Source organism: Oncorhynchus mykiss, chromosome 7 (assembly GCF_013265735.2).
Source record: "Oncorhynchus mykiss isolate Arlee chromosome 7, USDA_OmykA_1.1, whole genome shotgun sequence".
NCBI classification, from domain to species: Eukaryota; Metazoa; Chordata; class Actinopteri; order Salmoniformes; family Salmonidae; genus Oncorhynchus; species Oncorhynchus mykiss.
The window spans coordinates 77,809,181-77,824,308 of NC_048571.1; the positions used below are offsets into that span (position 1 = coordinate 77,809,181).

A 15,128-nucleotide genomic window follows, 5' to 3' on the forward strand; every position below is an offset into this window, starting at 1 on the left:
CGTCTATCCCTTCTCTGTCTCCCTCTGTCTATCTCTTCTCTGTCTCTCCCTCCGTCTATCTCTTCTCTGTCTCTCCCTCTCTCTCCCTCCGTCTATCCCTTCTCTGTCTCTCCCTCCGTCTATCCCTTCTCTGTCTCTCCCTCTCTCTCCCTCCGTCTATCCCTTCTCTGTCTCTCCCTCCGTCTATCCCTTCTCTGTCTCTCTCTTCATCTTCTTTGTGGGGGAGATGGGGGAGATTGTGGGAGTAATCACTCAGTTGGTGTCGGCAAGGGTTCAGGAGTTATTGTCTCCTATAATTAACTGGTTATCAAACAAGAAGATTTCATTAAGGTACAATTACTGGCTAATTCTTGTGGGACACCCCCCCGTGTCAGGATTACGACCGTGGCATATGCTCCCTTGAAGCTTTGTTATTTCTAATTCATCCCGACCTGCAGCCTCTGACGGCTTCAATCGCTAATGAATCCACTCACTTTGGAATAATTAGAGAATCCTTAGGCATGGTAATTTATTTAAAAGTATCCGTCGTCGGACGAATCATTAGCTGTGTTAAATTAATTTGAAATGAAAGCTGCTGGGAGTACTTAGGGGTTCGTTAAATAGGCAGCGCCGGCTCTATCATTATTTAAGGGCTGAGGAGCTACGGTTGCAACTTCCAACCCAGAAATATCATCACAGTCTGTTCAATTTTTTTGTTCTAGGATTAAGATATATGTCCAGATGTTTTTGTATATATTAACAGATTTCGATATGAATATTTGTAATGTGGAAACGAATGATGACACATCACCATATATGGTCACTCCTCTCCTCCTCCCTCTGCTCTATTTTGACGTTCATGTCATTAGAGGGAGAGAATAGAATAATGCAGATATATGATTGAGATGGGAGGATAAACATCAGCCTATCAGCAAAAGCCTCTTTTTACTCCCCCTATAGAAGGCTGCAGTGCAAGTGTGCGTGTGTGTGTGTGTGTGTGTGTGTGTGTGTGTGTGTGTGTGTGTGTGTGCCTTATCCACCGTGTGTGTCTGTGTCTTTCAGATGTGAGCGCACCCATGTGTTCGTTGCTAGCTTGTCTGTGTGCATTTGCAACGTATGAATGCCTAATGGTAATTCTGACCCATCTCTATCAGAGAACGACCTGTCTATAAGAACTCTATGAAGAGAACTTGAGTTATCCTCTCTCTGCTCATGCAGTCTATTTTGTAGAAGGACTCCCTAGAGAATCCAAGAGCGGGAATGTGCATGGAAGACAGTCAACTTATTCCCTACACAGTGCACTACTGTACTTGAAAGTAATGCACTATTTAGTAAATAGGGTGCCGTTTGGGACGTAGGCAAGGGATTTTTCATCCATTTAAGGATGGACTCTTGTTTTCTTACCATCAAAAAGGAACGGGGGCCTCAGTCTCAACCTCGGCAAATGCTGGCACCCGCACATGACTGACACGGTATTATATTAACCTGAATTCCCCTTCTGAACGTGTATCATTTGAGGGTTGTTCGGCGGATGTCCATTGCCTAATGCTGTTTGGAATTTTTGTCTCGTCTAGATGCTTTGATGGGACATCAGCTCTAATTTAGCGATGTGTTGCTTCAATGGAGGCAAAAACGGTGTAGCGAAATGCAGTGGCAAATGGTGTTTTCTACCTTTATTTCATCACACCCCTCTCTCTCTCTCTAAACGCCACGTCTCCCCCTGTTATCCCTCTCCTCCTCCCTCTCTTCCTCAACTGCACATCCTCTTCAGACATATTCGATCACTGTGGGAAAACCAACACAAAACTGAATGGGATGTTTATTTTTCCAGTGGTTCACATGGTATTGATACCATATGCATCATTGAGTCAAATATTGTTTCTTCTAGGTTGGGAAGGAATAGGGACCAGAGTTGAATTTAGTGTGGTGAAAATCCTCCATTCAACCTGACAGACAATCTGTTCTGTTCTGTTCTATCTGAAAGTTCTGTAACACCCTCCTGAACAGGACCCCAGGGCTTTTAGCCCTGTACTTAAAAAAATAGTGTCTGCTAAATGATACAAATGTATGTAAAATGCCTAGCCATTAAAAATAGCACTTTCTAAATGATAAAAATGTATGTAAAATGCCTAGCCTAGCCATTAAAAATAGCATTTTCTAAATGATAAAAATGTATGTAAAATGCCTAGCCTAGCCATTAAAAATAGCATTTTCTAAATGATAAAAATGTATGTAAAATGCCTAGCCTCAAAAAGAGCATTTTCTAAATTATGAAAATGTATGTAAAACGCCTAGCCTCAAAAAGATAATTTTCTAAATGATAAAAATGTATGTAAAACGCCTAGCCTCAAAAAGAGAATTTTCTAAATGATAAAAATGTATGTAAAACGCCTAGCCTCAAAAAGATAATGTTCTAAATGATGAAAATGTATGTAAAATGCCTAGCCTCAAAAAGATAATGTTCTAAATGATAAAAATGTATGTAAAACGCCTAGCCATTAAAAAGATAATGTTCTAAATGATGAAAATGTATGTAAAATGCCTAGCTTCAAAAAGATAATGTTCTAAATGATGAAAATGTATGTAAAAAACAGACCACTGCTTTGTTTTCTGTCTGTCTCTCGCAGGGCTACAACAAGAAAACAGAGTGATTTTAGTCTAACCACATTTAAAAAATACTACCGTTTACTATACAATACTACAGTGCTTACTATAGAATTCTATAGTAAACCGTAGTATACTGCAGAATACTATACTACAAACTGTAGTATCCCTTAATCATGTGTAGTACTTACTATAAAATGGTGTAGTATTCTTTAGAATAGTATAGTAAATGCTACAGTATTATCTGGGGGAAAAAACAATTGTTGTAAACACTACAATAATGTCCACAAAAACACTTAACTATAGTAAATACTAGAGCATATCATTTACATAGAAACTTCCCATCCCCCCTCCCCCACATCCCAATTTTTGACACCTAGAAGTTGGAAACCTATATGCCAAATATAGACCATATATTGTGTTCCCTGCAGGTTGTAGAAAAGTGTAGAAGCTCTGAACTATCTGTTCAGACTGCAGTCTTGCTCATCTACAGGTTATGGAAAATTTGCTCTTTTCGCGTTTCTCCAGTAGGTTTCCTGAAAGAGAAAACCTCAGTGATAAAGATAATAAACCAAAAACACTATAGTAAATACTACATTCATCTGCAAAAACACTATAGTAAATACTACATTCATCTGCAAAAAACACTATAGTAAATACTACATTCATCTGCAAAAACACTATAGTAAATACTACATTCATCTGCAAAAAACACTATAGTAAATACTACATTCATCTGCAAAAACACTATAGTAAATACTACATTCATCTGCAAAAACACTATAGTAAATACTACATTCATCTGCAAAAGCACTATAGTAAATACTACATTCATCTGCAAAAACACTATAGTAAATACTACATTCATCTGCAAAAACACTATAGTAAATACTACATTCATCTGCAAAAACACTATAGTAAATACTACATTCATCTGCAAAAACACTATAGTAAATACTACATTCATCTGCAAAAACACTATAGTAAATACTACATTCATCTGCAAAAACACTATAGTAAATACTACATTCATCTGCAAAACACTATAGTAAATACTACATTCATCTGCAAAAACACTATAGTAAATACTACATTCATCTGCAAAAACACTATAGTAAATACTACATTAATCTGCAAAAACACTATAGTAAATACTACATTCATCTGCAAAAACACTATAGTAAATACTACATTCATCTGCAAAAGACACTATAGTAAATACTACATTCATCTGCAAAAACACTATAGTAAATACTACATTCATCTGCAAAAACACTATAGTAAATACTACATTCATCTGCAAAAACACTATAGTAAATACTACATTCATCTGCAAAAACACTATAGTAAATACTACATTCATCTGCAAAAACACTATAGTAAATACTACATTCATCTGCAAAAACACTATAGTAAATACTACATTAATCTGCAAAAACACTATAGTAAATACTACATTAATCTGCAAAAACACTATAGTAAACACTACATTTATCTGCAAAAACACTATAGTAAATACTACATTAATCTGCAAAAACACTATAGTAAATACTACATTAATCTGCAAAAACACTATAGTAAATACTACATTTATCTTCAAAAACACTATAGTAAATACTACATTAATCTGCAAAAACACTATAGTAAATACTACATTCATCTGCAAAAACACTATAGTAAATACTACATTAATCTGCAAAAACACTATAGTAAATACTACATTCATCTGCAAAAACACTATAGTAAATACTACATTCATCTGCAAAAACACTATAGTAAATACTACATTCATCTGCAAAAACACTATAGTAAATACTACATTCATCTGCAAAAACACTATAGTAAATACTACATTCATCTGCAAAAACACTATAGTAAATACTACATTTATCTGCAAAAACACTATAGTAAATACTACATTCATCTGCAAAAACACTATAGTAATTACTACATTCATCTGCAAAAACACTATAGTAAATACTACATTCATCTGCAAAAACACTATAGTAAATACTACATTCATCTGCAAAAACACTATAGTAAATACTACATTCATCTGCAAAAACACTATAGTAAATACTACATCCATCTGCAAAAGACACTATAGTAAATACTACATTTATCTGCAAAAACACTATAGTAAATACTACATTTATCTGCAAAAACACTATAGTAAATACTACATTTATCTGCAAAAACACTATAGTAAATACTACATTCATCTGCAAAAACACTATAGTAAATACTACATTTATCTGCAAAAACACTATAGTAAATACTACATTCATCTGCAAAAACACTATAGTAAATACTACATCCATCTGCAAAAGACACTATAGTAAATACTACATTAATCTGCAAAAACACTATAGTAAATACTACATTCATCTGCAAAAACACTATGGTAAATACTACATTTATCTGCAAAAACACTATAGTAAATACTACATTCATCTGCAAAAACACTATAGTAAATACTACATCCATCTGCAAAAGACACTATAGTAAATACTACATTAATCTGCAAAAAACACTACAGTAATTACTTAAGTGATAATGCCCAAGAAGCCGGGTTTACATTTTTTTAATTAATTTTTATTTCACCTTTATTTAACCAGGTAGGCTAGTTGAGAACAAGTTCTCATTTACAACTGCGACCTGGCCAAGATAAACCAAAGCAGTGCAACCAAAACAACAACACAGAGTTACACATGGAATAAACAAACGTACAGTCAATAACACAATAGAAAAATCTATGTACAGTGTGTGCAAATGTGTATGGAGTGTATGGAGGATATATTGGCACGGGTGTTGTTAGGCCCGAGAAGAAGCCGAGGGATGGCAAACCATGCCAATATATCCTCCAAACACTGTCTTTAAGGGCATTATCACTTTTGTAGAGCCGGTTACCAACCTATTCAAATAATGATTGACAAATTTGAATTAAAAACGTTATTTTCATTAATTTATTCACAACATTTCTAGGGTTGCTACCCAAGCCGGCTGGTCGTTTGTTCTATCGGTTCAGTTGCCAGAGACGCGACCCAGTTGTTCAGACTTTTTGTTCTGTATCTATGGATGCGACCCAGTCGTTCGTTCTAAATTTTCCATTGCCATACTGACTGGCAACGTTCGTATCCCTTGCTTGGTAGCTAGCCTATACAAATCGCTGTTGAAAACTAAATGTTCGTCTTAATGAAATGTGAGATAATGTCTGGCTGCTTTTTATAGTGGAGATGAAGTTTATAACTTGCTTGGCTGATGAGACAGTGGATTGCGCAGTCAAATGGAACAGAATAAATAGGCATTTTAACATCATAGATTTAGCCAGTGGTAACTTGTGGTATAGACACCGGCTGGAATGCGGTTTTAACCAATCAGTATTTAGGATTAGACCCACCCGTTGTATAATATAGTATATACTACAGTTTTATTTTACTACAGTATTTATACTATAGTTAACTGTAAATACTACAGTATACTACAGTAAATACTAGAGTGAGTACTTCAGGAAAGGCCGCAAAAACACTACAGTGAATACTATAGTATTTATATCATAGTATATACTGGAGTATTTGTTCATGTGTGTCTGCTAAATTACCAAAATGTCATTTAAAATGCTTAGCCTAGCTTAGCGCCTTGTCACTTACCACTGCTTTGTTGCTGTTTGTCTCTCTCTCGCAGGGCTACAAGAGGAAAACAGAGGCGGCGAAGAAAGAGTACCTGAAAGCCCTGGCCACGTACCGAGCCACTCTGGTTACCAAGGTAATGGCGGGGGGGGCAAACACACACACATGCACACACACATAGACACACACACACAAACATGCTCACACACACAGACACACACACAGAAACACACACGCACGCAGACACACACACCTTTATTCGTCTGTGTTATTTGCAACACGGCAAGAGGACGGGATGGACGAAAGGTGTGTGTGTGTGGGGGGGGGGACGGACTGTGTGTGTGTGTCTGTGTGTGTGTGTGTGTTTGTGCGTGCGTGTCTGTGTGTGTGTCGGTGTGCGTGTCTGTGTGTGTCTGTGTGTGTGTATATCTTTCTGTGTGTGTCTGTGTGTGTGTCTGTGTGTGTTTGTCTGTGTGTGTGTGTGTTTGTCTGTGTGTGTCTGTGTGTGTGTGTCTGTGTTTGTCTGTGTTCGTGCGTGTCTGTGTGTGTGTGTGTTCGTGCGTGTCTGTGTGTGTGTTGGTGTGCGTGTCTGTGTGTGTCTGTGTGTGTGTCGGTGTGCGTGTCTGTGTGTCTGTCTGTGTGTGTGTATATCTTTCTGTGTGTCTGTGTCTGTGTGTGTGTGTGTGTCTGTGTGTGTGTGTGTGTGTGTGTGTGTGTCTGTGTGTGTGTGTTTGTCTGTGTGTGTCTGTCTGTGTGCTTGAGAGAGGGTGTATATGCCTATGTGCGTTCTTACGTATGCATGTTCATGTGTGTGTCTGTGTGTGTCTGTGTGTGTGTGTGTCTGTGTGTGTGTCTGTGTGTGTCTGTGTGTGTGTCTGTGTGTGTCTGTGTGTGTGTGGAGGCATGAGTGAGCATTGCTTAGTATGGTGGCTCCTGGTTCTGCCACCTGAGGAACTGCCTGAGGAACTGCCTGAGGAACTGACTGAGGAACTGCCTGAAGAACTGACTGAGGCTGCCTGAGGAACTGACTGAGGAACTGCCTGAGGCTGCCTGAGGAACTGACTGAGGAACTGACTGATGAACTGACTGAGGAACTGCCTGAAGAACTGATTGAAGAACTGCCTGAGGCTGCCTGAGGAACTGACTGAGGAACTGCCTGAAGAACTGATTGAAGAAATGCCTGAGGCTGCCTGAGGAACTGACTGAGGAACTGACTGAGGAACTGACTGAGGAACTGCCTGAGGAACTGTCTGAGGCTGCCTGAGGAACTGCCTGAGGAACTGTCTGAGGAACTGCCTGAGAAACTGCCTGAGGAACTGCCTGAGGAACTGCCTCAGAAACTGCCTGAGGAACTGACTGAGGAACTGACTGAGGAACTGCCTGAGTAACTGCCTGAGGAACTGCCTGAAGAACTGCCTGAGGAACTGCCTGAGAAACTGCCTGAGGAACTGACTGAGGAACTGACTGAGGAACTGTCTGAGGATGCCTGAGGAACTGCCTGAACTGCCTGAGGAACTGACTGAGGAACTGACTGAGGAACTGCCTGAGGAACTGCCTGAGGAAATGCCTGAGGATCTGCCTGGGGCTGCCTGAGCAACTGCCTGAGGAACTGCCTGAAGAACTGCCTGAGGAACTGTATGAGAAACTGCCTGAGGAACTGACTGAGGAACTGACTGAGGAACTGTCTGAGGATGCCTGAGGAACTGCCTGAACTGCCTGAGGAACTGACTGAGGAACTGACTGAGGAACTGCCTGAGGAACTGCCTGAGGAAATGCCTGAGGAACTGACTGAGGAACTGACTGAGGAACTGCCTGAGGAACTGACTGAGGAACTGACTGAGGAACTGCCTGAGGAACTGCCTGAGGAACTGACTGAGGAACTGCCTGAGGAACTGACTGAGGAACTGACTGACGAACTGTCTGAGGAACTGCCTGAGGAACTGCCTGAGGAACTGACTGAGGAACTGCCTGAGGAACTGACTGAGGAACTGACTGAGGAACTGACTGAGGAACTGTCTGAGGAACTGCCTAAGGATCTGCCTGGGGCTGCCTGAGCAACTGCCTGAGGAACTGCTTGAGGAACTGCCTGAGGCTGCCTGAGGAACTGCCTGAGGAACTGCCTGAGGAATTGACTGAGGATCTGCCTGAGGAACTGACTGAGGAACTGACTGAGGAACTGACTGAGGATCTGTCTGGGGCTGCCTGAGGAACTGCCTGAGGAACTGCCTGAGCAACTGCCTGAGGCTGCTTTCCTCTTACCCCTAGATATTTAGACATTCTGTATTCAACTTATCATATATACTTTGATATTTAGACTTTGGACAAGATAATCAATTCATGTCTGTTGTTTCTCAACTATGAGTCTTAAAGTACAAATTCAGAACCAGATTGGATGCATAATATACAGTAGGATTGCATCATAATACATCCTACTAACATTTTTCGTGTGCCAGTCTTAGTGCCAAGCACCTATGTCTTCCATTTCCATGTCTCCACTACATTGTTTTCGCTTCACATAAACCCAAATTGCATTACCATGTTAAACAGCCTCCCACCGGTCCCCATGGCCTCACACTTCCTCCAAGGCTTACAAGCCCAAAACAAATGCCTTGATTAAGGCATGAACAGTTTATTCATCAACCTCTCTCTTTACCAGTTGCAAGTTTTTCCCCTTTAATAAAGCTCATTCTCACCACTCGTTTGCGTAATTAAATATTGCTTTCTGACACATCTCGTATTCAAGGGCTTGATTGATGCGTGTGCAGATTGGCAGGCCTTTAAAAGAAATTAAAACAGGCAGAAAAAAACTGCAAATCTACCATTCATTCACCACCACTCACAACAAGACACATAGTACATGTAGCCATTCAAAAGGAGTCCTCTTTAAATAGTGTGTTTAAATTGCTGAAGAGAAGTGGGAATCAAGGACAGAGGAATAGAAGGTAATTAGAAATTGTCAGAGTGACATTTTTGGACGAGTCACATGCCCGGTGTGTTCGGCGTGCACCTGTTACCATTTTGTTTGTGACGCACACTGATGATCTATGTTGGGGGGAAAAGAACACACACAAATGGAGCTTGATGACTACAGTACATGTCTCGTTTAAAAGCCCCAAGTTAACGAGGTTCATTCATTCAGAAAGTCAAAATGGAGGTTAGTGCTTTTCAACCCACCAAGGGACACATAATGGGATAGTTCACCCAAATGATACATTATTGGTTTCCTTACCTTGTTACTACTGCCTGCCCCTTTAAAGTTTCACATTTCTAAATCTCCACAAATAATACTCATAGAATAGGCTTAGTGGTATAGTATAGTTTAAAATAGTACTGCTTTCAGTTGTGGTTGTTCAGTGCTTGGAAGGGAGCACACACACACTTCACTCCCACCCATCTCTCACCATTCTTTACCATTTCATTTTCCACTTGACCTGCAAATGTATCTCCCTCGTCTTTAGTCTTCTATCCATCTTTTCATTGATTATTTCTCTGGCACTGTTCAATAGACAGTATGTACGCCATTACCAAATAGCAGACATAGCTCACGTCAACAACTGTGACAGCTAATGAGAGGGCCTGAACATACTTCATACCGCAGCAAAGTATACATATACGCTTGCTATTTCAGATCTATGAAATGAAGCAGCTCAGGGGATGTGACTTCCATGCTGAAATGAACTCAACATCATGATTTTCACATAGAGGGACCTGAGTGGATGATGTATTCATATGTTCTACTAATTTAGTGTATTAGTTGTGTAATGTATAGGGTAATATATTTACATTGACATACCTGTATCTCACCAATATAAATTAGCTGTGTAATATATTGGGTAATACCTATTTTAACTGTCCTTTTTGTCCCTCTTGTCTTCCCCTCTGTCCTCAGAACTACAATGACCCTGTGGAGACGAAAAGTATCCAGACGAACCAGCCTTCCTCCCACATGATGCCCCCCAATCCACCCCTGTACAGCGTGCCACCCCAGCCCTCCTCCCCCTACAGTCTGGGGCCAGGGGGCTTCCCCCTGTCGGACATGCAGGGCTACGCGGGGGCTACGCGTCACGCACTCTCCCGGACCCTCAGCCAGTCTCAGATGCTGCCCAGCATTAGTGCCTCTCCCCCTTCCTCCTTCCAGATCAGCCCGCCCTTGCACCAACAGCTCTCCATGCACCAGAACTCCCTCCTCAACCAACCAATCCGCATGCAGCACGGCCAGTCCCAGCCAATCATCTCCCACCAGATGGGACTCCAGGCATCCCTTCACTCACCTCCTCCTGGCCAGCAGGTTCGTGTGACTCTGCACATTTCATATCATATCACCAAATTATATGAAGGAATACTGAACATGCTCAGTTTTCAGTAGGCTAGTGTGGAGAGTATGGACCATAGAGATCCTATTAAATTACTCATTCCTAATTCCAAACAATTTATAACCGTTTGGTTCTCTGTAACCTTAGCAACTAGTTTGGATCAGCATTCCATTACCAATTCCATTATTAGTCTAAACAGTATGACTGGTCCAGAATCAGAATTAGGTGGGGCGATAGTTTTGATATGTATCAACTGCCTGTAAAATGAATGCTAAGCTTGATTTAACATTTTCTTGTTAACAAACTATAGTTTTGGCAAGTCGTTAAGGACATCTACATATGACACAAGTAATTTTTCCAACAATTGTTTACAGACTTATTTCACTTATAATTCACTGTATCACAATTCCGGTGGGTCAGAAGTTTACATACACTCAATTAGTATTTGGTAGCATTGCCTTTAAATTGTTTAACTTAGGTCAAATGTTTCAGGTAGCCTTCCACAAGCTTTCCACAATTAAATGGGTGAATTTTGACCCATTCCTCCTGACAGAGTTGGTGTAACTGAGTCAGTTTTGTAGGCCTCCTTGCTCGCGCACGCTTTTTCTACTCTGCCCACAAATGCTCTATACGATTGAGGTCAGGGCTTTGTGTTGGCCACTCCAATACCTTGACTTTGTTGTCCTTAAGCCATTTTGCCACAACTTTAGAAGTATGCTTGGGGTCATTGTCCATTTGGAAGACCCATTTGCGGCCAAGCTTTAACTTCCTGACTGACGTTTTGAGATGTTGCTTCAATATATCCACATAATATTCCTTCCTCATGTGCCATCTATTTTGTGAAGTGCACCAGTCCCTCTTGCAGCAAAGCACCTCCACAGCATAATGCTGCTAACCCCGTGCTTCATTGTTGGGATGGTGTTCTTCGGCTTGTAAGCCTCCCCCTTTTTCCTCCAAACATAACGACGGTCTTTATGGCCAAACAGTTATATTTTTGTTTCATCAGACCAGAGGACATTTCTCCAAAAAGTATGATCTTTGTCCCCATGTGCAGTTGCAAACCGTAGTCTGGCTTTTATGGTGGTTTTGGAGCAGTGGCTTCTTCCTTGCTGAGCGGCCTTTCAGGTTATGTCGATATAGGACTCGTTTTACTGTGGATATAGATACTTTCGTACCTATTTCCTCCAGCATCTTCACAAGGTCCTTTGCTGTTGTTCTGGGATTGATTTGCACCTTTCGCACCAAAGTACTTTCATCTCTAGGAGACAGAACGCATCTCCTTCCTGAGCAGTATGACTGCTGCGTCGTCCCATGGTGTTTATACTTGCGCACTATTGTTTGTACAGATGAACGTGGTACCTTCAGGCATTTGGAAATTGCTCCCAAGGATGAACCAGACTTGTGGATGTCTACAATTGTTTTTCTAAGGTCTTTTGATTTACCCATGATTTACCCATGGGATTTACCCATGATGTCAAGCAAAGAGGCATTCAGTTTGTAGGTATGTCTTGAAATACATCCACAGGTACACCTCCTATTGACTCAAATGATGTCAATTAGCCTATCAGAAGCTTCTAAAGCCATGACATCATTTTCTGGAATTTTCCAAGCTGTTTAAAGGCACAGTAAATTTAGTGTATGTCAACTTCTGAAATAATCTGTCTGTAACAATTGTTTGAAAAATGACTTGTGTCACAAAGTAGATGTCATAACCAACTTGCCAAAACTGTAGTTTGGTTTGTTAACAAGAAATTTGTGGAGTGGATGAAAAACAATTTTTAATGACTCCAACCTAAGTGTATGTAAACTTCCGACTTCAACTGTATATACAGTGGCAAGAAAAAGTATGTGAACCCTTTGGAATTACCTGGATTTCTGCATATATTTGTCATAATTCACAACAATGTACAAACACAGTGTGCTTAAACTAATAACACACAACGTATTGTATTTTTCTTGTCGAAATTGAATGCATAATTTAAAAATTCACAGTGTAGGTTGGAAAAAATCTGTGAACCCCTCGGCTAATGACTTCTCTAAAAGCTAATTGGAGTCAGGAGTCAGCTAACCTGGAGTCCAATCAATGAGACGAGATTGAAGATGTTGGTTGCCCTGCCCTATAAAGAACACTCACAAAATTTGAGTTTGCTATTCACAAGAAGCATTGCCTGATGTGAACCATACCTCAAACAAATTTGATCTCAGAAGACCTAAGATTAAGAATTGTTGACTTGCTTAAAGTTGGAAAGGGTTACAAAAGTATCAGTAAGTTCATCAGTCCACGGTAAGACAAATTGTCTATAAATGGGGAAAGTTCAGCACTGGACTGGCCGGACTGGCCGTCCTGCAAAGAGCAGAGAGCAGAATGTTCAATGAGGTTAAGAAGAATCCTAGTGTGTCAGTTAAAGACTTACAGAAATCTCTGTAACATGTTAACATCTCTGTTGACGAGTCTACGATATGTAAAACACAAAACAAGAATGGTGTTCATGGGAGGACACCACGGAAGAACCCATTGCTGTCCCAAAAAAACATTGCTGCACGTCTGAAGTTCGCAAAAGAGCATCTGGAGGTTCCACAGCGCTACTGGCAAAATATTCTGTGGACAGATTAAACTAAAATTGAGTTGTTTGGAAGGAACACACAACACTATGTGTGGAGAAAAAAAGCACAGCACACCAACATCAAAACCTCATCCCAACTGTAAAGTATGGTGGAGGGCGCGTCATGGTTTGGGACTGCTTTGCTGCCGCAGGGCCTGGACAGCTTGCTAACATCGACGGAATAATACATTCCTAAGTTTATCAAGACATTTTGCAGGAGAATGTAAGGCTATCTGTCTGCCAATTGAAGCTCAACAGAAGTTGGGTGATGCAACAGGACAACGACCCAAAACACAGAAGTAAATCAACAACAGAATGGCTTCAACAGAAGAAAATACGCCTTCTGTAGTGGCCCAGTCAGAGTCCTGACCTCAACCCGATTGAGATGTTGTGGCATCACCTCAAGAGAGCGGTTCACACCAGACATCCCAATAATATTTCTGAACTGAAACAGTTTTGTCAAGAGGAATGGTCCAAAATTCCACCTGACCGTTGTGTAGGTCTGATCCACAACTACAGAAAACGTTTGATTGAGATTATTCCTGCCAATGGAGGGTCAACCAGCTATGAAATCCAAGGGTTCACATACTTTTCCCACCCTGAACTGTGAATTTTTACACAGTGTGTTCAATAAAGACAGGAAAACATATAATTGTTTGTGTGTTATTAGTTTAAGCAGACTGTGTTTGTCTATTGTTATGACCCAGATGAAGATCAAATTTTATGACCAATTTATGCTGAAATCCAGGTAATTCCAAAGGGTTCACATCCTTGTTCTTGCGACTGTATTTACAATACTTAGGGTTGATGCATGATATCTGCTTTAGATGTAAACAGCTCTATTCATATTTCCGTTCCTCAGCTTTGCATCACAAGCATGTATACATTATACTCAGTAACTATCTCTCCCTTCCCCTTGTTATACTCTCTCACTCTCGCTCTCTCTCTTTATTCTCTCTCTCAAATTGAACTGTACATGTTATTGGCTTGCTTGAGGTACTATGCTGCCAAACCAATTAGCATTTAAACTCATCTAAAATAGAAATGTAGCAGAATTTGGCATTCAGACCTTAAGTAAAGAGCAAGCCTCTCCCTCCTCCTGTTTCTTTCCCTCTCTTCCTATGTCAATCCCTTCCCCTCCTCCTTCTGTCTCTTTCTACTCTCTCCATAAGTCAGGATAAGTTGTCAGAGAACTAAGAACAACCAGCCTGAGCAAAAATTGTTTAGTCTACCTGTGGTAAATTAAATTGATTGGACATGATTTGGAAAGGCACACACCTGTCTACATAATTGAAATAGGCAAGTCAGTTAGGAACAAATTGTTATTTACAATGACGCTCTACCCTGGCCAAACTGGGGTGACTAGTAACCGAAAGGTTACCCGCGAGCTGACAAGGTAAAAATCTGTCGTTCTGCCCCTGAACAGGCAGTTAACCCACTGTTCCTAGGCCATCATTGAAAATAAGAATTTGTTCTTAACTGACTTGCCTAGTTAAATAAAGGTCAAATAAAAACCTGGACAGCGCTAGGCCAATTGTGCACTGCCCTATGGGGCTCCCAATCACACCCGGAAGTGATGCAGCCTGGATTCAAACCAGGGACTGCAGTGATGCCTTTTGTATTGAGATGCAGTGTCTTAGACCGCTGCACCACTCGGTCTGAATACTTTCCGAATGCACTGTACATACTACAATTCATATTATTTTGTACGACCGCTATTACATTGGTAATCCAACCTAACATAAAGTTACATATAATACTAAACGGAGTGGCACATATTTTAGTAATATATAATACGTTTTGCTCTGAGGCCAGGTTGGAATAACACATCAACTAAAAGCTGCAAAGCTAACACCATGACCCCTATGCTTTATCCATTTGTGGCTGGAATCGCTCCCTTTCTCTCCCTTTCTCTCTGTCTCTCCCTCTCTCTCTTCCTCTCCCTCTCCACCCCTCCCCTGCATCTCTCTCTTGTTCTCCCCTCTCCATATGGCAAGTGT

At 40.5% G+C, this 15,128-nt stretch overlaps 1 protein-coding gene across 3 annotated transcripts in view; it reads left to right on the forward strand.

The window, feature by feature from the left end:
- The window catches only part of LOC110528540 (TOX high mobility group box family member 2), a 207,498-nt gene that overhangs the window by 186,613 nt on the left and 5,757 nt on the right, over window positions 1-15,128 (forward strand). For all 3 annotated transcript variants that reach the window (XM_036984127.1, XM_036984125.1, XM_036984126.1), the window contains 2 exons: window positions 6,268-6,348; window positions 10,102-10,500. In XM_036984127.1, the coding sequence (XP_036840022.1) occupies window positions 6,268-6,348; window positions 10,102-10,500 (480 nt within the window). The remainder of the gene's footprint in view (window positions 1-6,267; window positions 6,349-10,101; window positions 10,501-15,128) is intronic.